The 22,407-nt window shown below is 42.0% G+C and overlaps 2 protein-coding genes across 3 annotated transcripts in view; both read left to right on the forward strand.

The window, feature by feature from the left end:
- Positions 1-16,992, forward strand: part of LOC115391154 (phospholipid-transporting ATPase ABCA1-like) — a 33,080-nt gene extending 16,088 nt beyond the window's left edge. The window contains exons 9-49 of one of the 2 annotated variants that reach the window (XM_030095272.1): positions 3,167-3,410; positions 3,507-3,646; positions 3,730-3,846; positions 5,069-5,263; positions 6,186-6,394; positions 6,501-6,677; positions 6,771-6,993; positions 7,164-7,385; positions 7,495-7,699; positions 7,789-7,899; positions 8,011-8,185; positions 8,304-8,435; positions 8,532-8,671; positions 8,751-8,888; positions 9,009-9,238; positions 9,346-9,418; positions 9,529-9,731; positions 9,882-9,933; positions 10,095-10,208; positions 10,448-10,596; positions 10,788-10,912; positions 11,383-11,481; positions 11,602-11,791; positions 11,896-11,990; positions 12,103-12,135; positions 12,242-12,347; positions 12,612-12,686; positions 13,104-13,273; positions 13,374-13,551; positions 13,688-13,803; positions 13,896-14,040; positions 14,130-14,253; positions 14,366-14,495; positions 14,624-14,807; positions 14,924-15,030; positions 15,128-15,269; positions 15,395-15,529; positions 15,635-15,738; positions 15,847-15,939; positions 16,052-16,295; positions 16,392-16,992. In XM_030095272.1, the coding sequence (XP_029951132.1) occupies positions 3,167-3,410; positions 3,507-3,646; positions 3,730-3,846; positions 5,069-5,263; positions 6,186-6,394; positions 6,501-6,677; positions 6,771-6,993; positions 7,164-7,385; positions 7,495-7,699; positions 7,789-7,899; positions 8,011-8,185; positions 8,304-8,435; positions 8,532-8,671; positions 8,751-8,888; positions 9,009-9,238; positions 9,346-9,418; positions 9,529-9,731; positions 9,882-9,933; positions 10,095-10,208; positions 10,448-10,596; positions 10,788-10,912; positions 11,383-11,481; positions 11,602-11,791; positions 11,896-11,990; positions 12,103-12,135; positions 12,242-12,347; positions 12,612-12,686; positions 13,104-13,273; positions 13,374-13,551; positions 13,688-13,803; positions 13,896-14,040; positions 14,130-14,253; positions 14,366-14,495; positions 14,624-14,807; positions 14,924-15,030; positions 15,128-15,269; positions 15,395-15,529; positions 15,635-15,738; positions 15,847-15,939; positions 16,052-16,295; positions 16,392-16,535 (5,988 nt within the window). In that variant the 3' untranslated portion in view covers positions 16,536-16,992. The remainder of the gene's footprint in view (positions 1-3,166; positions 3,411-3,506; positions 3,647-3,729; positions 3,847-5,068; positions 5,264-6,185; positions 6,395-6,500; positions 6,678-6,770; positions 6,994-7,163; positions 7,386-7,494; positions 7,700-7,788; positions 7,900-8,010; positions 8,186-8,303; positions 8,436-8,531; positions 8,672-8,750; positions 8,889-9,008; positions 9,239-9,345; positions 9,419-9,528; positions 9,732-9,881; positions 9,934-10,094; positions 10,209-10,447; positions 10,597-10,787; positions 10,913-11,382; positions 11,482-11,601; positions 11,792-11,895; positions 11,991-12,102; positions 12,136-12,241; positions 12,348-12,611; positions 12,687-13,103; positions 13,274-13,373; positions 13,552-13,687; positions 13,804-13,895; positions 14,041-14,129; positions 14,254-14,365; positions 14,496-14,623; positions 14,808-14,923; positions 15,031-15,127; positions 15,270-15,394; positions 15,530-15,634; positions 15,739-15,846; positions 15,940-16,051; positions 16,296-16,391) is intronic. The other variant, XM_030095274.1, reaches the window with a different exon arrangement.
- A 2,406-nt stretch (positions 16,993-19,398) lies between these two features.
- spink4 (serine peptidase inhibitor, Kazal type 4) lies at positions 19,399-22,160 on the forward strand. The gene is made up of 4 exons (XM_030095275.1): positions 19,399-19,509; positions 20,633-20,661; positions 20,761-20,873; positions 22,042-22,160. The coding sequence occupies exons 1-4, from the start codon at positions 19,458-19,460 to the stop codon at positions 22,103-22,105; spliced, it is 258 nt and encodes an 85-aa protein (XP_029951135.1). The 5' UTR covers positions 19,399-19,457; the 3' UTR covers positions 22,106-22,160.
- The last annotated feature ends 247 nt before the right edge of the window (positions 22,161-22,407 follow it).

Here is a 22,407-nt window from a genome sequence, read left to right on the forward strand (position 1 = left end):
ACTACACACACAAACTACATATTGCTTTGGAAACAGGGAAATATTGTTCCACTGTACATTTTTTTATACAATTAATACAGCTTTTATGCAAAATTTGAATATTAGTAATGAGGTGAAATGAGTTCATCTGAATGCATAAGCATTGTTTATTACCATCAGTTACTTATCCTGCCTTTTTTCATGACATTGGTTATGCAGATATTTCCACAACGGAAATCTAAAATCTTACTCAATATCAAGCTGCTACAAGTCATATGAAATTAATCACTATAATTAGGACTCTGTCGTCTTCTTATCTGACAAACCTTACAAAACCACTCTAAATAAAGCATTTCAATTTCAGTCAATGTGCTTTTGGAAAACATTTGTGGCCGTTAGTTGTAGATTTTTATTTGTTTTCATTTTGTTTGCCTTCAGTAGTTACTCAGCAAAGCATAACAGAGTTTTTGTATAAACTTGCAGAGATAGCCGAATTTCCTGTCAGCCAGTTTAGGTCTCGACTTTTAACCTTTTTTTTTTTTTCTTTTTCATTTTTCACCTTAGTTTGTGATTTTTACAGTTTCAGTGCAATCTGAAACAGATCACATCCTCATAAACATATATTTACAATATTAGCTGTTTGTGTGTGTGTGTGTGTGTGTGTGTGTGTGTGTGGCGGGGGGAAGGGTATTAACTGCTCTAGATCTCCTCTGGTTTAAATAGTTTAAATAGTAGCTCGCTTGAGTGGGTGCTTGGATGCTTGAACTTTAGTAACCTCATTCTGGCTTTGCCTTGAGGTTACTCTAGGACACTCCTCTCTCTCTCCCGCTGTGTGTGTGTGTGTGTGTGTGTGTGTGTGTGTGTGTGTGTGTGTGTGTGTGTGTGTGTGTGTGTGTGTGTGTGTGTGTGTGTGTGTGTGTGTGTGGGTGTGGAAATGACACATTAATTAAGTCATACCGGAACATTTTCAGCGCAGGCACAGACCTACATACACAATTTTGTTTGGCAAAGCCACTTACACATACAGTGTGTGTGTATGCTGAGTGGTTCAAAGATAACTGCTTCAGAAGATGCCAGTTTGTTGTGTTTGATTGCAGGTCACAAGGAAAAATAGATGCTGGATCTCTGTTGTCATGGAGACTGTGACCTCTGGCATTGAAGAGATGAAGACACTAATTTACATAGTGCATGGCACACACACACACACACACACACACACACACACACACACACACACACACAAACACACTCTCACAAACACAGATGCTGAGACCTATTTAAATGGATAAATGTGCAATGACTGTCACAAGGAAGCCACCTACGCAAAGGCCTCGATATTCATCCAGTCCAGCACACAGACAGACAGACAGGCAGACAGAAACGCACGCACGCACGCACGCACGCACACACTATATCCCCCAGTACTTTGCGCGTGAAAGAACAGGGTAGCATGTGACAGTTTGATGTGGCTGCAGGCTCAGCTGCAACCGCACACACAACGAGCTGAAGTCTGTGATCCGAGACGCAACAGTCTCACAGTCTCACTTTTCCTTTGGTCGAAAAGACTTTTAAATGTTTGGTTGACAGCCAAAACTAGGACAGAATAAGACTCATTTGCAGTAAAATGTGTTTGAAATGATCGTAACGAAACGTAATAAAAGTGTTATAGGCCTTAAAACAGAGCAAACAGAACTTGTCACGACATGTCAACATCATGTGTGTGTGTGTGTGTGTGTGTGTGTGTGTGTGTACTCAGCAACATTCGTCAGTATTATAATCACACCCTGCTTGTTGAGCCTGCGGAGGTTTGCCTTAGGAGAATGACCGACAGTAACCTTTCTTTTGTTCCTGTGCTGTCAAGTGTTTTCTGTGCTCATTTCCACCTCCTGCTTCCCTGTGACCTTTCACACAGTTTTCTTTCATTGCCTCCTCTTTTTCTTATCTTGCTTTATTCTCTTTAAATCTTTACCTTTTTTTTAAGAGAAATGCTCATTCCTTCTCATGTATCGCCAAAGTTCATTCTCATTTCCAGACCCTTCCTCTCCTCCACACTCCCCTCTCCTCTCTTTGTTTTACTTGCATGAGAAATACGAGCCCCTCCTTTCATTCCTTCCTCGTCATAATTTTGGGGACATAATTGCATTTACATTTGACCAGTTTGGCGACATTAACAGGGGACTTGTGCCAACGCGTCTCCTGACCTGTAGTAACCTCCGTGTGAACGAAAATGAACTCCCTGCAGTCCGATGTAACAAAGCATAAGACTGTTGACAGGACATCACTCATCCCTGTGGTCTGTGCTTATGAAGAAACATGGCCTCAGACTTTTATGTGTCAGCTCATGCCAAAGTCAAGCAAATGCTTCTGATGAAACCAGCATAAAACTACGTAAAGCTCTGTTCCTCCAAAAGGCTTTATATGAAAAATACAAATTTCTAAAATTCCACTCAAATTTCTTCTAACATATCATGAGTTTGCAACTGTCGTCATAATTTCATATAAATGAATACCTCCATATTCAGTTTGTGAAAGAGTTTGCCTAACATTTGTTGTTGGTTATCTAACTTCAACTGTGGATAAAAATGCAGATCTGAACAGGCTCTCACATACAGAGAGGCAGAATGATAGGACTGGGAACAGCAGTTATATTTATCTTCGTCATGCAGAGAGCTAAGTGCTAAATGTCTCCACCCCTCAGCGCAACACCTTACTTTCATGTCTAGAATACCAGCCGCAGTCCTGACGATAACCTCGCTGTGTCATGCAATAGCCCATCGATTGCGGAACGAAGCACATTATTTTAATTCCTCATCCTGTACGTCACTGCACATGACTGGAGTGATTTCCTGTAGGCAGAAACTTCAACGGAATACGATCTACCGCAGATGTGGTGACATATTATGTAAACTATTCTGTGCGTGCAGCAAAGTTCTGAACATCAGAGGGAGACACTCATGCTGGGTCTGATTAATCGGCATGTGGGCCAAATGTCAAAAATTACTAATTAATTTAAACACGCCTGACGCTCCATATTCCAAATTATGGACAGAAATGACTCGATTGTGTTCACACAGGAGACTTCCACATCTGTCTGTGTCTGGTCCAATTTGCCTTCGGGTGAAAAAGCTGTGTCTATTTGAGCCCAGCGTCACCATGTTAACATGTCTCTGTATGTCTTTTTCTACAGCTTGCTGGTATGAAGAGTTGGAAGGACATGCGAAAAGAGATCCTTTACTTAACTGCTAATGCCACTGGATCCCCGAACCAGATGTACCAGGCCGTGTCACGTATCGTCTGTGGGCACCCTGAGGGAGGCGGCCTCAAAATCAAGTCTCTGAACTGGTATGAAGACAACAACTACAAGGCCCTGTTTGGAAACCACGGCAATGATAGTGACAGTGAACCTATCTCCACTTACGACAACTCTTCCAGTAAGTCTTCAAAGGCACTGAACATTACCAGATTCCCGCTATTAGTTCAGGAAAAAACTGGGCCAGTACTTAAAGTTTCTCTTTGTTATTGTTCAGCTCCCTATTGTAACAACATGATGAAGAGCCTGGAGTCCAGTCCTATTTCCAGGATGATCTGGAGAGCCCTGAAACCTCTTCTCGTGGGAAAGATCCTGTACACTCCAGATACTCCAGCAACACAGAGGATCATCCATGAGGTACATACCACCACATGTCCAAAACCCCCATCAGAAGCCTGTATGAAGCAGTAAATTAAAATGAACGTGTGTTTGTCATCCAGGTTAATAAGACCTTCCAGGAGCTGGGAGTGCTGAGAGATCTCGGGGGAATGTGGGAAGAAATGAGGCCCAAAGTTTGGAACTTCATTGAGAACAGTGAGGAAATGGACATGGTCAGGGTGAGTGTGCTTTACTTTCTTTGGCTCTCTGAAATAAGAGCGTTCTGCTTCAGTGCTCTTCCTGTTTACATGATGGCCCTGTCTCTAGCTTAAGAAGAGACTTGAAACTGCTCTGAAAGAGCACAGAAGCAAAGATAAAACTGCAAAATAACTCCCACATAAAGGAAAACAATCTAACGATTAAACCCTGTCCATGAAACTTAGAAAGAAACTGACAGATACTTCTTTCAGTTTTTGTTTTTTATGTGAGTCTCTTAGCAATTTCAAAGGCATATATATGCTGGCCTGTTTTTACATTGCTTGTTTATTACACCAAAGCAGTCAGACAGTTTTTTCCAACAGTTTCTTGAACAAAACAGAAAATACAGTACTTGTTTAAATGCAGTGCTGTGCAAGGATCGGCCATTTATTGTCGTGTCCTCGAGAGAAAAAAGTCTCTGCAAGACAACATGTTTCATAACAAGTATGTTCTTGGCTTGAAATGCTTTGTTTATCTTCAGTTTTTCCGCTGGTTCTTCCTTTATGTATCGCAAAGGCACCTACTCCACCTACTGGTGAAAGCTGTCTATGAAGATAAGCTTGTGGAAGATATTTTTTTACTGTTAGCATTTAATTGATGCGTTTCAAAATTAAGACATTTCATTTTAATTATTAATACATTTCAGGAATTTAGCCTTTTTTGGAGGCTGTTTTAAATATTTAATAAGTCTTTGCAGATTTTGTTTCCTCCTGTTAATAAATGTGAAAAACCAGGCAAAACTAGATCAAATGTGATTAACAAAAAAAAAAAACCTTGATTTCATGACTGTCTCTGCTGTTTACTTTTTCGTTCTGTCATGAATTAGTCTCATCTGTCCGGAAAAAGATCAGAGATAAGAGAGGTAATGAATTTGAGAAGAGGCTTGAATGAGGACGTCTCGGACTCAAATGACAGTAAAATTAGGTCACAGACCGCACAAAGAGAAACAGAAACGCACAGACACACAAAAACAGCCCTAATACAGGTCACAAAACCAAATCACCCCGAAGGCATCATCATGATTATTCAACTGTTTGTTCTTTTTTTACCGCTGGTTGACATACTTTGTAGAGGGAGGTTTTGCTCAGAGAAGAACGCTTGTTTTTCTGTAGTTTTTCATATTTTCAATGTTCTGAATCACAAAACACAGTGCTGTTTATTTACTGTAATTAATGAAATTACTGTGATTTTGTTTTTTCATAGACCCTGCTCCAGAATAATGCCAGTGCTGCGTTTCTAAACGCGCAGCTCAGGGGAACTGAGTGGACTGCGTCAGATGTGGCAGCTTTCCTGTCAAAGGCCTCAGAGGACCAGAGACCCACAGGATCAGCCCATACATGGAGGGACGTCTTCAATGAAACCGACCAGGCCATACAGACTATTTCGCGTTTCATGGAGGTTAGTATGTCAGAAAAAAAATGTAGAGTACACAAAGTTCAGGAATCCACATGACTGGTTTAGTTTACATACAAATATTTGAAGTTATATCACTGTGAAGTCACGGTTCGTAGGACATCACCAATTAACCTACATTCATATGGGTCTTAAGCTGTGTCTGTAAAAGACTGTAACAAAAGCAGCTGGCCTCCATGTAAAGAGAAGTTCAAGAAAAGAAAAGTGAGGAATTCGAGTAAATGCTGATTGCACATTTAGGTCACTGCATTTCTCAAGCTTCCTGTGTCTTCCTTGGTCATTTGCTCATCAGTAAAGATTAGGTCATTCTTTGACTAATGTTTAGCAACTCTACCAACAACTCCACTGACCTATTGACTGTGTTTGTCCTTAAGATGGTCATAAGTCTAAGTCAGAGTTTTTCGCACCAAAAACTGTGTCAAGGCCTTATGCAATCATAAAAGTCAGTCACGCTTGCACTGTAAAGAATGGAATTTTTATTATGCCTTCCGAGCACACCAGTATAGAGGAGATTTACGGGACGGGATCAGCTGACAATGTGAGTGGCTAATGTGTAGGAGGTTTGAACAAATCGGCCTTTTAGCTGTGGTGGGGTTATTCAGTGGCTGCCCAAGACATGGGAGCTTGTGTAATCAGTCACAGAGTTCATATCTCTTCATTCCAACTGATATGAACTCCTTAGGCATTTTGTGACATTTTATAGATTTTTCTCTACACGATATGCTACAAGGAGATAACTGTGTGAAGTAGAATAATCAATTAGAATCACACATTGGCATTGACATTTCAAGTTGGCCTTGTTCAGACCGTCTTGTGCTTTGTTGAGCGTCCCAGTTATTCTGTGACTTTATACATTTTCTTTTCCTGTCAATCAAACCGTACCATTCACCTTCTCGCTCCATTTCAGTGTGTGAATCTGGACAAGCTGGAGCCAGTAGCCAATGAAGAGCGACTGGTCAACAAGTCCATGGGTCTTCTCGATAACCAGAAGTTCTGGGCTGGTATTGTGTTCCCCGACATCTCTCATGGCGATGGCGCCGACCTGCCACCCAACGTCAACTACAAAATCCGCATGGACATCGACAATGTTGAGAGGACAAACAAGATCAAAGATGGGTGAGTCATTCTTACTGATTAATTCTTTTTTTTTGTACAAAGTTGGCTGATTTTTCCACTTTTTTGCATTTTGTAAGACATCTCTCCTTTGCATTGTGTTTTCCAGTTATTGGGACCCTGGTCCCAGGGCAGACCCTTTTGAGGACCTTCGGTACGTCTGGGGTGGATTTTCTTACTTACAGGATGTCATTGAACAAGGAATCATCAGAGCCGTCACTGGCACCAAAGAGAAAACCGGCATCTACATTCAACAGATGCCGTATCCCTGCTATGTGGACGACATGTAAGAGAATACTCTGCTGGCAAAATATCCTCCTGTGCACGTGCACTGCAGCGAGAAGGCTTGCGAGCTAACGTTTACCGTCTTTGTTTACAGTTTCCTCCGAGTGATGAGCCGCTCCATGCCTCTCTTCATGACCTTGGCATGGATGTACTCCGTGGCGATCATTATCAAGGGCGTGGTGTACGAGAAGGAGGCACGGCTCAAGGAGACCATGAGAATCATGGGACTGAACAACGGCATTCTGTGGCTGAGCTGGTTTATCAGCAGTTTAATCCCACTCCTGATCAGTGCTGGCTTGTTGGTGATGCTCTTGAAGGTTAGTGTTGACACACATGCACATTCACATTTGCATGTTTATACCCTGTTTGTCATCATGGAAAAAAAAATCCCACCGCATTGCTTTGGCATTCAGCATTGAACAGCGATAGGTGATGTGATTCTGCTTCTTAATTTTATTTTTCTTTCTCTTTTTATTCTATATCTCAGATGGGCAACCTGCTGCCGTACAGTGACCCAGGCGTGGTGTTTCTTTTCCTGGGATCCTTCGGCGTGGTAACCATCATGCAGTGCTTTCTCATCAGCACCCTGTTTTCTCGCGCCAACTTGGCAGCGGCCTGCGGTGGCATCATATACTTCACTCTCTACCTGCCGTACGTGCTGTGTGTTGCCTGGCAAGACTACGTCGGCTTCGGAGCAAAAGTCATAGTGGTGTGTGAAAGAAATTCAAGAATACCCATTGAGATGCGTTTTATGCTTACATTTTTGATCCAGAGTTACATTTTCCGCTAATCACTTAAATTATCTACTCTTTTTTCAGAGTCTGTTGTCTCCTGTGGCATTTGGTTTTGGCTGTGAGTATTTCGCCCTGTTCGAGGAGCAAGGTGTTGGAATCCAGTGGTCAAACTTACTCGCCAGCCCTCTGGAGGAAGACAGCTACAATCTGACCACCTCTATCTGCCTCATGCTGTTCGACGCCGTGCTGTACGGGGTCATGACCTGGTACATTGAGGCCGTGTTTCCTGGTGAGTTACACTCAGTGATTATAGTTGGGATCATTTTCGGATCATGTCTGATGTGAACAGTTTTTCACAAGTGTCTATTTCTCTCACAGGTCAGTATGGCATCCCCAGACCTTGGTACTTCCCTTTTACTCGAACATACTGGTGTGGAGAGAAAGAAAACAAACTTTCCACCCTGATGTCAAAGAAAGGCAATGCTGATGGTACACATCATACTCACTATGATTTATTAGTCAGTCAAGATTAAAACCATCATCAGATATTTACCACAACTTATTGCTAAAATGTTTTTTATGTTTTCCTTTAATCCACAGCGGTCTGCATTGAGGAGGAGCCCGGCCACATTGATCCAGGCGTTTACATCGAGAATCTGGTGAAGGTCTACAGCCACGGGAACAAGCTGGCTGTGGATGGACTCACTCTGAGATTTTATGAGGGACAGATCACCTCCTTCCTTGGCCACAATGGAGCTGGCAAGACCACAACAATGTAAGCTTGAACACCTGCTACAGTACAAGTACATTCAAGTTTATCAGAGGTGGAAGGCAGAAATTAGAGTAGTTGAGGGTAAATGGGTAACTGACTTTTTGCTTGTGTTTTCTCATAGGTCAATCCTCACAGGGCTGTTCCCCCCCACCTCTGGCACAGCTTACATCCTTGGCAAAGACATCCGCAATGAGCTCAGCACCATTCGGCAGAACCTTGGTGTCTGTCCTCAGCACAACGTTCTTTTCAGCATGTACGTATAAAAATCAGGAGCTAGAACGCTTTGTACAGTTCGAGTTGAGAGGTGTTTTTGATAACTATTCGGTTTGGCGTGTTTGCCGTGGTCCAGGTTGACGGTGGAGGAGCACATCTGGTTCTATGCCCGTCTGAAGGGGCTCCCGGAGGAGAAGGTGAAGGCTGAAATGGAACAGATTGTGAATGACGTCGGACTGCCTCACAAACGTCAATCCCGCACCAGCACTTTGTCCGGTCAGTCTTCTATTGATAAATTCTTAATTGTCATTAGATGGAGCTTTGGCTGACTTTATTTTCTTGGGGTTTTTTTTAGGCGGGATGCAGAGGAAGCTGTCAGTTGCTTTGGCTTTTGTTGGCGGCTCAAAGGTTGTGATCCTGGACGAACCCACGGCTGGGGTTGATCCCTATGCTCGCAGAGGAATCTGGGACCTGCTTCTCAAATACAGACAAGGTAAAATAAACTCATATTCAAGCCTTGCTCATATATTCATATTGTCTTACCTGAGATCATAAATGGTGTCCTCAAAACACATGAATAAAAGCAATTTGTTCCCCCCTCTCCTTCACGCAGGTCGCACCATCATCCTTTCCACTCATCACATGGATGAGGCCGACATCCTGGGCGACCGCATCGCTATCATTTCCCACGGCAAGCTCTGCTGCGTTGGCTCCTCCCTCTTCCTGAAGACCCAGCTGGGCACAGGCTACTACCTCACCCTGGTCAAACGAGACTATGACCTGACGCTGCAGTCCTGCAGAAACTCAGCCAGCACAGTGTCCTACAGCAAGAAAACAGAGAAGGTAAGAGAGGTGTCACCCGGAGGGATACACATTTGCACACAACACAGCACAATTTTTCATGTGTTTACATGTTTTTTTTTCTCTCTCTCTCTCTCTCTTTAACTCAGGAGGACAGTGTATCAGAAAGTAGTTCAGACGCTGGCCTCGGGAGTGAACCAGAAAGTGAAACCACCACTATTGGTAAGAACTCAAAATAAAATAGTTTTCCATCAGAAAAAACAATCTGACAATCGGATGTTTAAGTCAGAAATGTCTCCTTTTAACCTTATTTCTCTGTATCTTTCGTCTAGATGTCTCCCTCATCTCCAATGTGATTTTCAAGCACGTCCCAGAGGCCCGCCTGGTGGAGGATCTTGGACACGAGCTCACCTATGTGTTGCCTTACCAGTCTGCTAAAGATGGAGCCTTTGTGGAACTCTTCCATGAGCTCGATGACCGTCTGACCGACCTGGGAATATCAAGTTATGGAATATCTGATACCACCCTCGAAGAGGTAAGAAGCACCGAAGCAACACGTCTATAAGTAGAATGAAACGGATGTGTGTATAGTGTTTCATTACTGTGTTTATTCAGCTGAAGTGAAAGAATATCTGTTTTCAGTTTAGCTAATGTTTTAAATATATATGCCTTGTGATCATTGCAGATTTTCCTGAAAGTGGCTGAAGACAGCGGAGTGGACTCTGTTGAGCTTTCAGGTGAGATTTATAATGTCATTTTCTCTCTTTTTGCAGCATGTGGTTAACACTGACCCACTCTTGCTGGCATGCTGTAAAGACAGATTTTGTTTTCAGGCAAATTAGCACACATGAAATCCAAGTAGGATAAATTAACACTTTCGACCCGCCTCCTCCTGCAGATGGAGTGGTACCGACCAGGACTCGTCGCCGTCATGCGTTTGGTGACCACCAGAGCTGCCTGAAGCCGTTCACTGAGGATGACTTTGACTTCAACGACTCTGAAGGTGACCCAGGTAGAACTGCACAGTCAGATGGCATCAGTCTCGATGGTGCCATTCAAATTACATTTTACCAGAAAAACCTCATAGAACAAAAAGTAAATCTGTCCCACTTTTCTTCAGTGCAGCAGTTCAGTTCCAACTGTTTGAATAAATTTTTAAGTTTTGAGATTATTTAACATAGAAATACGAAAGAAGGAGACATTTTTCCTGTTTCAAAATTTACTGAACCATATTTTGATGTTTGTGTGCAGAATCCCGTGAGACCGACTGGCTCAGTGGAACAGATGGCAAAGGTTCATACCAGGTTAAAGGATGGAGTCTGAAGAGACAGCAGTTTGTTGCACTGCTCTGGAAGCGATTCCTCTACGCTCGGCGCTCCAGAAAAGGCGTCTTTGCTCAGGTGAGCCGGCGCTGATTTCATTTTCTTAAACAGTTTGTTTAACAGTATCAACTTTGTGGTTTAGTTTGTCTGTTTGTTTGTTTGTTCTGCAGATGTAATGACAGTAACAAGAACAACAGTATTCCTTGTATAAACCTGAGGACACTGTTGTGTAGCTGTTTTGAATAAATTGTGTTGCTGGTGTGTTTCAGATTGTTCTTCCAGCGGTGTTTGTGTGTATCGCTCTGGTGTTCAGCCTGATTGTACCACCGTTCGGAAAGTACCCCAGTCTGGCTCTGGATCCTGGCATGTATGGAGAACAGTTTACCTTTATCAGGTAAGAAATCCTATTCTGAGTGGAAGAAAAACAGCACTTTTGTCTCTCTACATTTAAGGTTTTTGTTACTTCTTGTGTTTTTTCCCAGCGTTTCCAATGAAACAGTTCAAAACCTTTGAGTAACCTTAGTTACATCATTTCTTCACCTGTCAAAAGCAAAACGAATGGGCAGAAGTTTAAAATAACCACGCTATTTCCAGCCACACGGTCCAAAACCCATTAAAGATGTAAAGGGTTACCTAACTGTACAGTCTGACATGCAGCTATTTTAAACCCTGCACTATTACCAAGTGTACAAAAGGGCTCTCAACACAGCTGTTAAAGAAAATTTATTATACATGATGTGAAGTAACGACATTCAGAAAAGTGCCTTTTGTTTCTGACCTTGAAGATGAGATCAAAAATGCTCCATCTGCTTCTATATCTGTATTTTTATACTAAACTCAAGGAATTTATATCTCTCTCTGCAGCAACGACATGCCTGAAGACCCTCATAGCAACAAACTGCTGAGTGCTCTGACAGACAAGCCGGGCTTTGGAACACGCTGCATGGAAGGAGAGCCCATCCTGTAAGTTTTGAGGAGGGAGGTTGTCATGCATTTTGAAATATTAAAAGTACTGAGATCACTAGTACAGTTCAGTTGTTGATTTTGAATGTATTATAAGTTCCTTTCTTCTGTATGCTGCAGAGACACTCCGTGCAATGCAGTTGAAGACGATTGGAAGATTCCTCAAGTGCCTCAAAGTGTGAGGGACATGTTTGACAAAGGCAACTGGACCATGGAGGACCCTTCTCCGCTGTGTGAGTGCAGCTGTGGAGGTCGGAAAAGGATGCTACCCGAATGCCCAGCAGGAGCCGGAGGACTTCCTCCACCACAGGTTAATGACAAAATTTAAAGTTATGGAAAAAAGAAGTAAAAAAAACACTGTCATGATCAAATTGTGGCACAACAAACATTCTGATTTCTGTTTTTCTTTTCCAGATGAAGATCAGTGACAAAGACACCCTGCAAAATTTGACGGGCAGGAACGTGTCAGACTATCTGGTTAAAACCTACGCGCAGATCATTGGCAAGAGGTAGTGACCGTCTAACATGTTATCATTTCTTCACACTTTGTGATTGTTTTCTGAATTCATAGAATTTGAAATGTTGACTAATCAGTGAACCTTTAATTTTGCTCTCTAACAGCCTGAAGAACAAGATTTGGGTCAACGAGTTCAGGTACATGAGCAGAGATGACGCATCGATAGCTCATTTGTGTTTTCCGTAATACTGAAGTGCTTTGCTGTATCTTTCAGTAACACTAAATGGCTTTGCTCTTGAACAGATACGGCGGATTCTCACTGGGTGCCAGAAGTTCACAGCTTCTGTCCCATAAAGATGGCGTCGACGATGCGATCGCTCAGCTGAGGAGACGTTTCCGTCTTGATAGGGTAAGAGATTTTATCACTGCTGTACAGAAGATTCACAAAACATAACAGCCTACTGAGGCTCATGTTATTCAGAAATATTAAGAAAAAAAGAATCTCTCTATTTCTGTTATGAAATTAGACTTGAATTATTAAAGCAGGTCTGCACAGTGTCAGTTTGCCCATATGCTGAAGAAGCCTCGCTCTCTTTCTCCCATTCATTCTCTCTCTCTTTCTCTCTCTCTCTCTCGCCTCTCTTTATCTCTGCCTGCCGCACCCATCCTCCAGGGAAGTGCATCAGATCGTTTCTTCCGCAGTCTCTCAAGTTTTATCCAAGGATTGGACTCCAAGAATAACGTCAAGGTTAGCTCACACACACACACGCAGACACTGGTTATACAACAGCACATGGCTGTATGTACTGAGTATGGATTCTGTCAAGCCTCCCTGACCAATTCCTTCAGCCTTGCAACGTTAAACCTGCAATGTGCAAAGGCACTCATGGAAGCACTCAGTTTGCAGTGTGCCATTTATTCGCATGATTTATTCCTGCTTTGCTACAGATCTTAAACTTTATCTCATACCTGCACATACATGTATGTCTGCTAACCAGCTTATTAAAAGTTAAAAGTGTTTTTTTAATATTAAAATAACTGATAAGGAGGTTGTCAGATAGACTTACGGAGGTACAAAATATAGGTATAAAATTTCAGATTACTCTGTTTGTACTCTTCCTTATGTTAAATACCGAGATCTCACATCTGCTTCTCCTACCTCCAGATCTGGTTTAACAACAAGGGCTGGCACAGCATCGGCTCCTTCCTCAATGTGATGAATAACGGCATTCTGCGGGCGAGTCTGCCAGCAGGAAAGGACCCCACCAAGTTTGGCATCACAGCCTACAATCATCCACTTAACCTGACGAAGGAGCAGCTGTCGCAGGTCGCATTGTGAGTATGACTGTCTGTACGGGCCTCAATTGAAAGCTTCAGTATTGCTTTGATTCATTTTTTTTCTCACAAACGTATGTTTCTCATCTCTTTCTATCAGGATGACGACATCGGTAGACGTACTGGTGTCCATTTGCGTGATCTTCGCCATGTCCTTTGTCCCGGCGAGTTTTGTGGTCTTCCTCATCCAGGAGCGGGTGAACAAGGCCAAACACATGCAGTTCATCAGTGGAGTGCAGCCCTTCCTCTACTGGCTGGCCAACTTCGTCTGGGATATGGTGAGAATTTTCACTTTCACTGCTTCATTTTCAGTACAAAAAATATTTAAAATTTCCATACTGCATTTATTGTAGAATATATAATGTAAAAATGACAGAAAATTTTTTTAATGCAATCTTTCTATCTCTCTTCCAGTGTAACTACATCGTTCCGGCCACACTGGTGATCATTATTTTTGTGTGTTTCCAACAAGAAGCCTACGTCTCCTCCACTAATCTGCCTGTATTGGCTCTGCTGCTGCTACTTTATGGGTAAATTGGAAGAAAATACATGCTGTTAATATTAATGGTTTTCTTCTGGATACTTTCATTTAAAATGATTTGTGTTTTTTATGTTTTTCCAGATGGTCTATCACCCCTCTGATGTACCCAGCCTCATTTTTCTTTAAGATCCCCAGCACAGCCTATGTGGTGCTGACCAGTGTCAACATACTGATAGGCATCAATGGGAGTGTGTCCACATTTGTTCTGGAGTTATTTGGAAGCAATGTAAGAAATTCTTAATCAAATCAAATCAGACAATTAAAATGTATTTATGGTTCTGTGAACTGATGAAATGATGGAATTTATTCCCGCAGGAGATTGGTGGGATCAATGACGTCTTGAAGAACGTCTTCCTCATCTTTCCCCACTTCTGCCTGGGCAGAGGGCTGATTGACATGGTGAAGAATCAGGCTATGGCTGATGCTTTAGAGAGATTTGGTAAGCACACGACACCGTTTTTTTTATTACTTGTCAATCTAATTTCATAGATTTTGACAAAGTAGACTAAAAGCAGCTTTCTGACTGTGCTGAAATCTCTGTTCCGTTTTAGGTGAGAACAGATTCCGCTCTCCTCTGGCCTGGGACATGGTGGGTAAAAACCTGTTTGCCATGGCTATCGAGGGGGTGATCTTCTTCTGTATCACCGTGCTCATTCAGTACCACTTCTGCTTCAAAGTCAGGTAGGTGAAAGAAACCTTCTGGTTTGTTACACTTTTAATAGTCTAAACACCCGGTAATACTCTTCTGTCAGATTTACATGCCCATGACCTTCACCCTCCTTAAATCTGTCTTTGACGTGACATTTCAGATCATCCACCAGCCATCTGAAGCCTATCGGAGAAGAAGATGAAGATGTGGCCAGAGAGCGACAGAGGATCCTGAGCGGCGGAGGACAGTCTGACATCCTCGAGCTCAGACAACTCACCAAAATTTACAAACGGAAACAGAAGCCGGCAGTGGACCGGCTGTGTGTTGGAATTCCTCCTGGAGAGGTACAGATGTCTCCTGCTGCTGCGCACTTTTCAATGTTATATGGCATTTTGTAAATATGTGCTGTCAGAAAGACCCACATCCGAATAACAACATAAAAAACTATGTTTTCCTGCAGTGTTTTGGTTTGCTGGGTGTGAATGGAGCAGGAAAAACCAGCACCTTCAAGATGCTGACAGGAGATTCTGATGTGACCAGTGGAGAGGCCTACCTGGCTGGAAAGAGGTAAGAAACAGACAACTGTCATAACAAATGCATTTGCTTCTTCCTAAATAGGTGAAGTCATATATACAGTGTCTAACCTGTGTTTTTGTCACTCCAGTGTGAATACAGAGATCGATGAAGTACATCAGAACATGGGCTACTGTCCTCAGTTTGATGCGATCAACGACCTGCTGACCGGCAGAGAGCACCTGGAGTTTTACGCCATCCTGAGAGGGGTGCCCGAGAAGGAAGTCTGTGAGGTCAGTGACAAACACACTATTGTGTGTTTTCACCTTAGTATTTGTATTTTATTCTCAGTTTTCATATTTCAATCTGGTATGACAAGCTCAGGAAAATTAATGCAAACTTCTTTTCTGTCCACTAGGTGGCGGAGTGGGGCATCCGGAAGCTGGGTTTGGTGAAGTATGTGGACAAGTCAGCTGGGAGCTACAGTGGAGGGAACATGAGGAAACTGTCAACTGCCATCGCTCTCATCGGAGGACCGCCCGTGGTGTTTCTGGTCAGTGGGAAGGAAGGAATGTTTCAATGATCAAGTTGGAGAAACCGCCAGCAGTTACTCTGTTTTCTCACAACAACTATGTGTTTGCATACTGTTCTTTAACAGGATGAACCGACGACAGGCATGGATCCGAAAGCGCGCCGCGCTCTTTGGAACGCCATCCTGAGCATCGTCAAAGAGGGACGATCTGTAGTCCTGACCTCTCACAGGTTTGTGGCCTGTCTCGGCTTTACAGCTTCATATTCTACCTTCTTTATTGCTGAACTACAATTTTTGACATTTGAACTCTTTTTTTGTTGTTGTCGTTGCATTTGCAGCATGGAGGAGTGTGAAGCACTTTGCACCAGAATGGCCATCATGGTCAACGGCAGGTTCCGCTGTCTGGGCAGTGTGCAGCACCTTAAAAACAGGTAGGCCAACTCAGGAATGATAGTTTTAATCAGGACAATCATTTTTTGGCATAAATACAAATAGAATGTCATGTAGATTTATATATATTAATAAATTATGTGATCTTTTCAGGTTTGGTGACGGTTATACCATCATCCTGCGGGTGGCGGGGCCGGACCCGGATCTGCGGCCGGTGATGGAGTTCATCGAACGAGAGCTGCCGGGAAGCACGCTAAAGGAAAAACACCGCAACATGCTGCAGTACCAGCTCCCCACGTCCCTCACCTCCCTCGCCCGCATCTTCTCCCTGCTCTCAAAGAACAAGGAGGCGCTCAGCATAGAGGACTACTCAGTCTCTCAGACCACTTTAGACCAAGTAAGCAAGTGGCCCCGACGCTCCCATCACAGTGAGGTCAGAGTTCATTCTGAGGATATTCTAACTTGTTTCTCCTCCTCCTTCTTCCTTCTGTAGGTGTTTGTAAACTTTGCCAAGGACCAAAGTGACGAGGACCATTTGAAAGATGTCCATCTTAGCAAGCGGGACGCTGTCGTAGTGGACGTTACTCAGCTGAACTCGTTCCTCATGGACAACACAACCAGGGAGAGCTGTGTCTGATTCCTACACATACCATCAGTGGGAGCTGCGATGCTTCTCACACACACACACACACACACACACACACACACACATGCTCACTCCCCCCCATACCGAGAGACATGGACCACTAAAACGTGGGGGGAAAAGACAGACTATGTTCATTTTATTTTTTATTTCAATTTTTTTAGTCTTTTTTTAATTGTTATCATTACTCAGTGGACCTGCACTTCAGTGCACAGCCTCTTGAAAAGGCAGAGACTGCAGGTACCGTGACACTGAAACAATGAAAACTCAATGCAAATCAATGCAAGAAATATATAAACATATTTAAAGACGAGAACGTATTTCTGTGTAGGCTGGAGACTGGTTCTTCTCCCTCACTAGACGACCAGGAAGAAAGAAAAGACTTGAAGTGAGAGCAGGATTTTTATTATTACTGCGCTAGACTGGAAGGCATGTAGCCCTGCTGCTCACTGCGAGGACGAGACCCCGGGGATGAAAAAGACAACCGTCGCTAGTACTTCATCCCCTTTTCCTCAGAGTACTTAGCCGTAATGAGTGGCGCTGTGTATGTGCCATTCCGTGTGCAAAAAACCATGACGGCGTCCAAGAAAAAGAAAGTGTACACAAAAACAAAAACAACCTTAATTTGGACCAGTCACTGCCAGATGATGTTAAGACTGACTACTTTTATATTCAGGGTCAAATCTCTTTCGATTTCTTTTCGTTACCAGGCGCAGTTGTTTCTTTTTTTTTTTTTTTGTTTTTTGTTTTTTTTTTTGTTTTAGACAAATGATGGTTAAGAGAAGCATTTACAATCCCGTTTCAGTTCCAAACGTGCAATCATTAACATGTTGATTTTTTTACTAATTAGCTTTTCTTTTGAAGGTTATTTAATTCTTTCTGACAAACATAACTCAACAGAGTGCTTTCTTTTCTTTTCTTTGTTTGGATGAGGATTACAACTGCTAACAAAGTTGTTTTTATTGTTGTTGTTTTTCTTGATGTCCTTGACATTGTCCAGCACAGTGCCTATACTGGTGGAGAGAGAAATCTGAGCACTCCGTTAGAAACAATGTATGTAGGCTGCCAAGGAATGTAACAGACAGAGTCCAACACGCGTCGAAGCACAAAGAAAGATCTCTTGTGGAAAAGGTTGACAGTTTTGTTCAGACATCATGTCCTTCATTGTCAAAAACAGAAAAGAAACAAAAAAAACCCCCCTGTGGTTCTTCGATGTCTGTACAAGCCGCGCCGTTGGATATGGCTCAGCCTGCCTTCCTGGAGTGGAACTGCAGGCGCATCAGAATGGGCACGAGAGGATTAAAGACCGCTGAAGACTAAGGACTGCTTTTGAAGAGCCTCCTTGATTTATATATACTGCATGCTTCCCGCTGGGCCACACAACCAGGACCATCGGCTTTTTTTCTGTGTGTGCGCCGAAGCATGCCGCCGGGCCCGCTCGTGGACGGAGAGGACGGACTCCCGCCTCGTATGTGTGGCGGAGATGTGGCCCTGGCAGCCTGGTGTGAGGGCTCCATGTGAGCGGCGTCGACCTGAGCCAGTACCGATGTGGATACTATGTACAGTAGCAACTTTAACAATGTCCAGTTTAAAGTTTAAAGTGGAGTGAACAAACCGTATCTGTGCCAAATGAAACATCTGTCTATGATCAACCAGCATAACCTTGAGGAGGTTTTTAAATTTAAGTTGTTTTTCTGTTTTTTCTTTCTTTCTTTCTTTTTTTTTACCTCAAACTTAATCCTCCTCCTCTTCTCATCGTCAGCAGCTCGCTACAAAAAAAACAACAACCCACAATTGTAAAATCTGTGCTTGTTCGTTCAGTCTTAGTTCGACTGCGAGTTCCGTTTATCCTCTGGTGACGTTGCCAAATTCTGATCTCTTTTCTGTACACGTCTGTAAAACTGCCACACTGAGGATAGATGTAGGATTTGAGGTTCAGAGATGGGATTGTTTTTTTTCAGGGCTAAGCAGTAAGCCAGACTGAAGATGAGTACCATGTTGATTAGAGTAGAGTGCGTCTAATGCTTTATAGTCCAAAAAGAAAAAAAAACGTATCCAGGGTTTAAAGTGATGACAAGCCGTCATTACAGGTGCTCTGTGTCATTTAAAACCTCTGATTTCTGTTATCTTGGAAATCTGCTCTGATTTTCCACCACAGAGAGTCCGATCCAGCCCCACCTGACCCCACTTTACACACTTTTTCTTTAAAGAATCTGAGCACTTTATAGGCTTAAATAGCCTTCTGTTCCAGCTATGTAGGAGACAGGAATTGATCATGGCTACAAAAGAAAACGCAACTCAAATCTGTACTGGAACACGAGACACGATTCAGACGAAAACCAAGCCAAGCCACTGCATCGGGAGACTTGTTTAAAACTTGAAAAAGAGGACGAAGGCTTTAACATGATCGAGAGAAACCAGTGAAAAAAGCAATGACAGTGGCGAGAAAAATGCAGGACAGTACTAAGGTGGTGATTTTTCTCTCCTCGAACTCAATATTATTTGTTTACATTTTTAAGTATTACAGCTGTTTGAGTCTGTTACTCATTGTGTATAGTTACTCTTTACATTAATAAAAAAATTCATACATTTTGAAAAAAAAAAAATATGAACGTGTTTGGGTATTTTTTGTGTGTTTTCAAACCTTGACCCGGTCGACGTGTATATTTAATAGCGGGTGCTCGTCACATGGGAGTTTCCACCTGCTGCTCGAACAATGGAAATGTTTACAGTATGTGTGTGTTAAAGTTTCCTGATGACTATCAGTTTCTAGAGCTTGCATGTGTTTGTGGGTCCATTTCCATCTGCTGTGTTCCCACACACACACACACTAACACACACAGAATCAGACTGCTGGTGAAAACAGACAGGTACTGGCAGGTTTCCGTCATTCTGAGTTATTCATCCACCAGCACCATGACCGGGAGAGTCATTATTCTGGGACTTTTGCTCCTCTGTGTGGCTGCAGGTAACAAAGAAAACTGCTTTTTCTTTGTTTGTTGGAGGTATTTTTATTGACATGTGTTGCAAACAACGGTGAAAACGACAGATTGCAGTTATAATCCACATAATCTACTTTTAAATGATGTCTTTATTGAGTAGTTTCAGTTTAAATTAATATGTAAGCCATATGATATGTATTGTTTGCAGTTACTATTGAACAGAGAAGATTCCTTCATTATATCTAACATTGTTTTCTGACAAAAGTGCTTTGAAAGTATTTACACAGATAAACTGAACTGAATGTCTCTCGTTGATAGTGCCGTTAAATGGAGATCAAACATGTAAAATAGTACTTTTGTAGAATTTGAAAAGAGTGTGTGGAACATCACGCATCAGAACCTCAGTACTCTTTCCACTTCTGGTAGTAAGTTAAAATGATTCAGGGTATTTACTTGCTGAAATATTTAGACACTGATACAAAGCATTAAAAAAGATGTAAATGAAGACAATAGGTCAGTTCAATTAAATGTGTACAAAAGTTGAAAGAAATCATAAATTCTCACATGATTTTGGGCTGAAAGCTCTTCATCTTCTTGTCATGTGCTTTTACTGCCCTACAATAACGTGCGTGCGTGCGTGCGTGCGTGCGTGCGTGCGTGCGTGTGTGTGTGTGTGCATAAATTTAACTGGAATAATTGCTGCAATGTTTTGATGAAGATAAAGGCTTAACTCTTTATTGGGTCACTTTTATAATTTAATGGCAATTAAAAAACAGAACTTTTCAGAAGATGAAGCATCTTTTTGTAGAACACTTGTATCTTATAGTATATCTTATGTATATGTTTTATATTTATCCCTTTGAAAGATTACTTTAAATATAAATGACGAAATACAAGCTCACACCTTATGAATGGCATTTCTTGATGATTATTTATTCCTTCACTGGAATATTACAAAATGAAACAAAACAAGTCACATAAAGTAGCTTCTAACATACAAGTGGGAAAAACTTCAATTGGAAGATATATCAATAACATGTAAAATTGATTGTTTTAAAAGATGCCCAGAAACATCTGTATGGATTTTGAATACATTCCTACATATGAGATGGATTTTATAATATTTATAGTTTTCTTGCTGTTTTCCAGATGCAGAGGAATCTGGACTCATGAGAAAGGTGACATAAGAATCAAGAAGATAATTTCCATTTTTACGATTTTAACTAAAACCTTCCAATGTAAATATAGATTTTTTTTGACTCATTTTAAACTTGCAGCCTTCCTGTCCTGACATAAGCGAGATCGTGGCGTGTCCTCTCAACCTGGCTCCTGTGTGTGGCAGTGACGGAAACACTTATGCCAACGAGTGTACCCTGTGTGCAGAGAGACAGTGAGTACACACAGCTGTTCACACAACACCTGAGCTCAGGCTGTGCTGGAAGAGGCCCTCTGCTGGCCTTTCTTCAGCGCTGTATCGAAAACAGTGTGTGTCTGTCACACAGATTGGACGACACTACACACAACGACAATAAATGCTGTTCTGTTCTAAATCTGGAAAATCAATTTTTCAAAGCATTGTAGTTCAATCAAATGCACTAATCTTGTGAAATTCAGGGAACATTTGCTTTCATCTTGTGTACCACTGGTCTGTTCAGGGTCACGGGGTCAGTCCCAGCTAATCTATGGGCGAGGCCCGAGTACATCCTGGACTGGTCGCCAGTCTATTGCAGGGCAAACACACAGACGGACAACTACACACTCATGTTCACACCTTGGGTCTATTTAGGGTCATCAGTTAAACCAACAGGAGCAATTTAACATGATGAAATTGTCAGGATGAAAACTTGGACAAAAGTTTAATATCAGGGACTAAATGATTTATGATAATCAAAAGTAAAAGCAATAAACCAGTCAGTCTCCATTTACAACTTTTATTTTTAGTACTTTTGACACAGAAACAGGGAATCTGAGCATTTTGTCATTAATTAATTTGCCATTATATAATAGCAGAATGACATTTCCTTAGGTGGCATTTCTTGAAGTAGCTAAAACATCACAAATCGCATATTAAATATTAAAAGATTGCGTAAATAATACAGAGCAGTCACAGGGGATAATTCCTGCAGCAGTCTCTTCACAGTCCTGAGACAGAAAGTGTTTTTCAGCCTGTTGGTGCCGTTCTCTCAGGACTGCTATGAGTCTGTGAGGCTGGAGAGAGTCCTGGGCTCATCGCGGGTCTGTGTGGCTCATTGAAGAGGACAGCTGGAGTCGACCTCATGGGAGTGGGGATGTGATGATCCACTGAGCCATCCTGATAGTTTAAACTGTTACTTTGCTTAAGAATAGTAACAAACTCCTTTAATGTCCCTGCCTTTATGAAAGTTGTTTGAAAAGCCTTTATCTCTCACTGTAATTCAGATTTTCACCTTTTCATATCATCCATGAAGTCAAATTTTCAGATAAAAGCTCTTTCAAGTTTCCTTATTTAGACTTGGATAGAAATTTACTACAAATACCATCATCTGACATGAATGAATGTCTTGTGATTGTCTCCTCAGAAAAACCAAGATGGACATTTTGATTGTGAAGGAGGAGGGCTGTCGACCTGCAGACGAGATCTGAGCAACCGTGAAACGCCATCAACGCTCAAATTAAGCAGAACATCTGACAAAAAAAATGCCATAATCAATAAAATCTATCCAGCAGTGTTCATGTGATGTTTTCTTTAACCGTGCATGTACTGTACATTACTGGTCAAAAGTTTTGGATCGCGATGATTCTTCAAGTTGAATTCATTCAGGTCAAATGAACACTGTAGATCGGAGCTTATACACAGTTTGAGTTTATTCATGTGAAAATTGCGATTTCATTTGAATAGTTATTCATGTTTGAGATGCAAAGGGCCTATTTACAGGTTGAAATAT

This window comes from Salarias fasciatus, chromosome 6, assembly GCF_902148845.1.
Source record: "Salarias fasciatus chromosome 6, fSalaFa1.1, whole genome shotgun sequence".
Taxonomy (NCBI): Eukaryota; Metazoa; Chordata; class Actinopteri; order Blenniiformes; family Blenniidae; genus Salarias; species Salarias fasciatus.

What these genes read in the sequence shown, in the direction of transcription:
- spink4 (XM_030095275.1), top strand. Translation starts at nt 19,458, where the DNA reads ATGACCGGGAGAGTCATTATTCTGGGACTTTTGCTCCTCTGTGTGGCT. An exon ending in AATCTGGACTCATGAGAAAG is followed by an intron (nt 20,662 to 20,760) that starts GTGACATAAGAA and finishes TTAAACTTGCAG; the next exon opens with CCTTCCTGTCCTGACATAAG. An exon ending in ACCCTGTGTGCAGAGAGACA is followed by an intron (nt 20,874 to 22,041) that starts GTGAGTACACAC and finishes TTGTCTCCTCAG; the next exon opens with AAAAACCAAGATGGACATTT.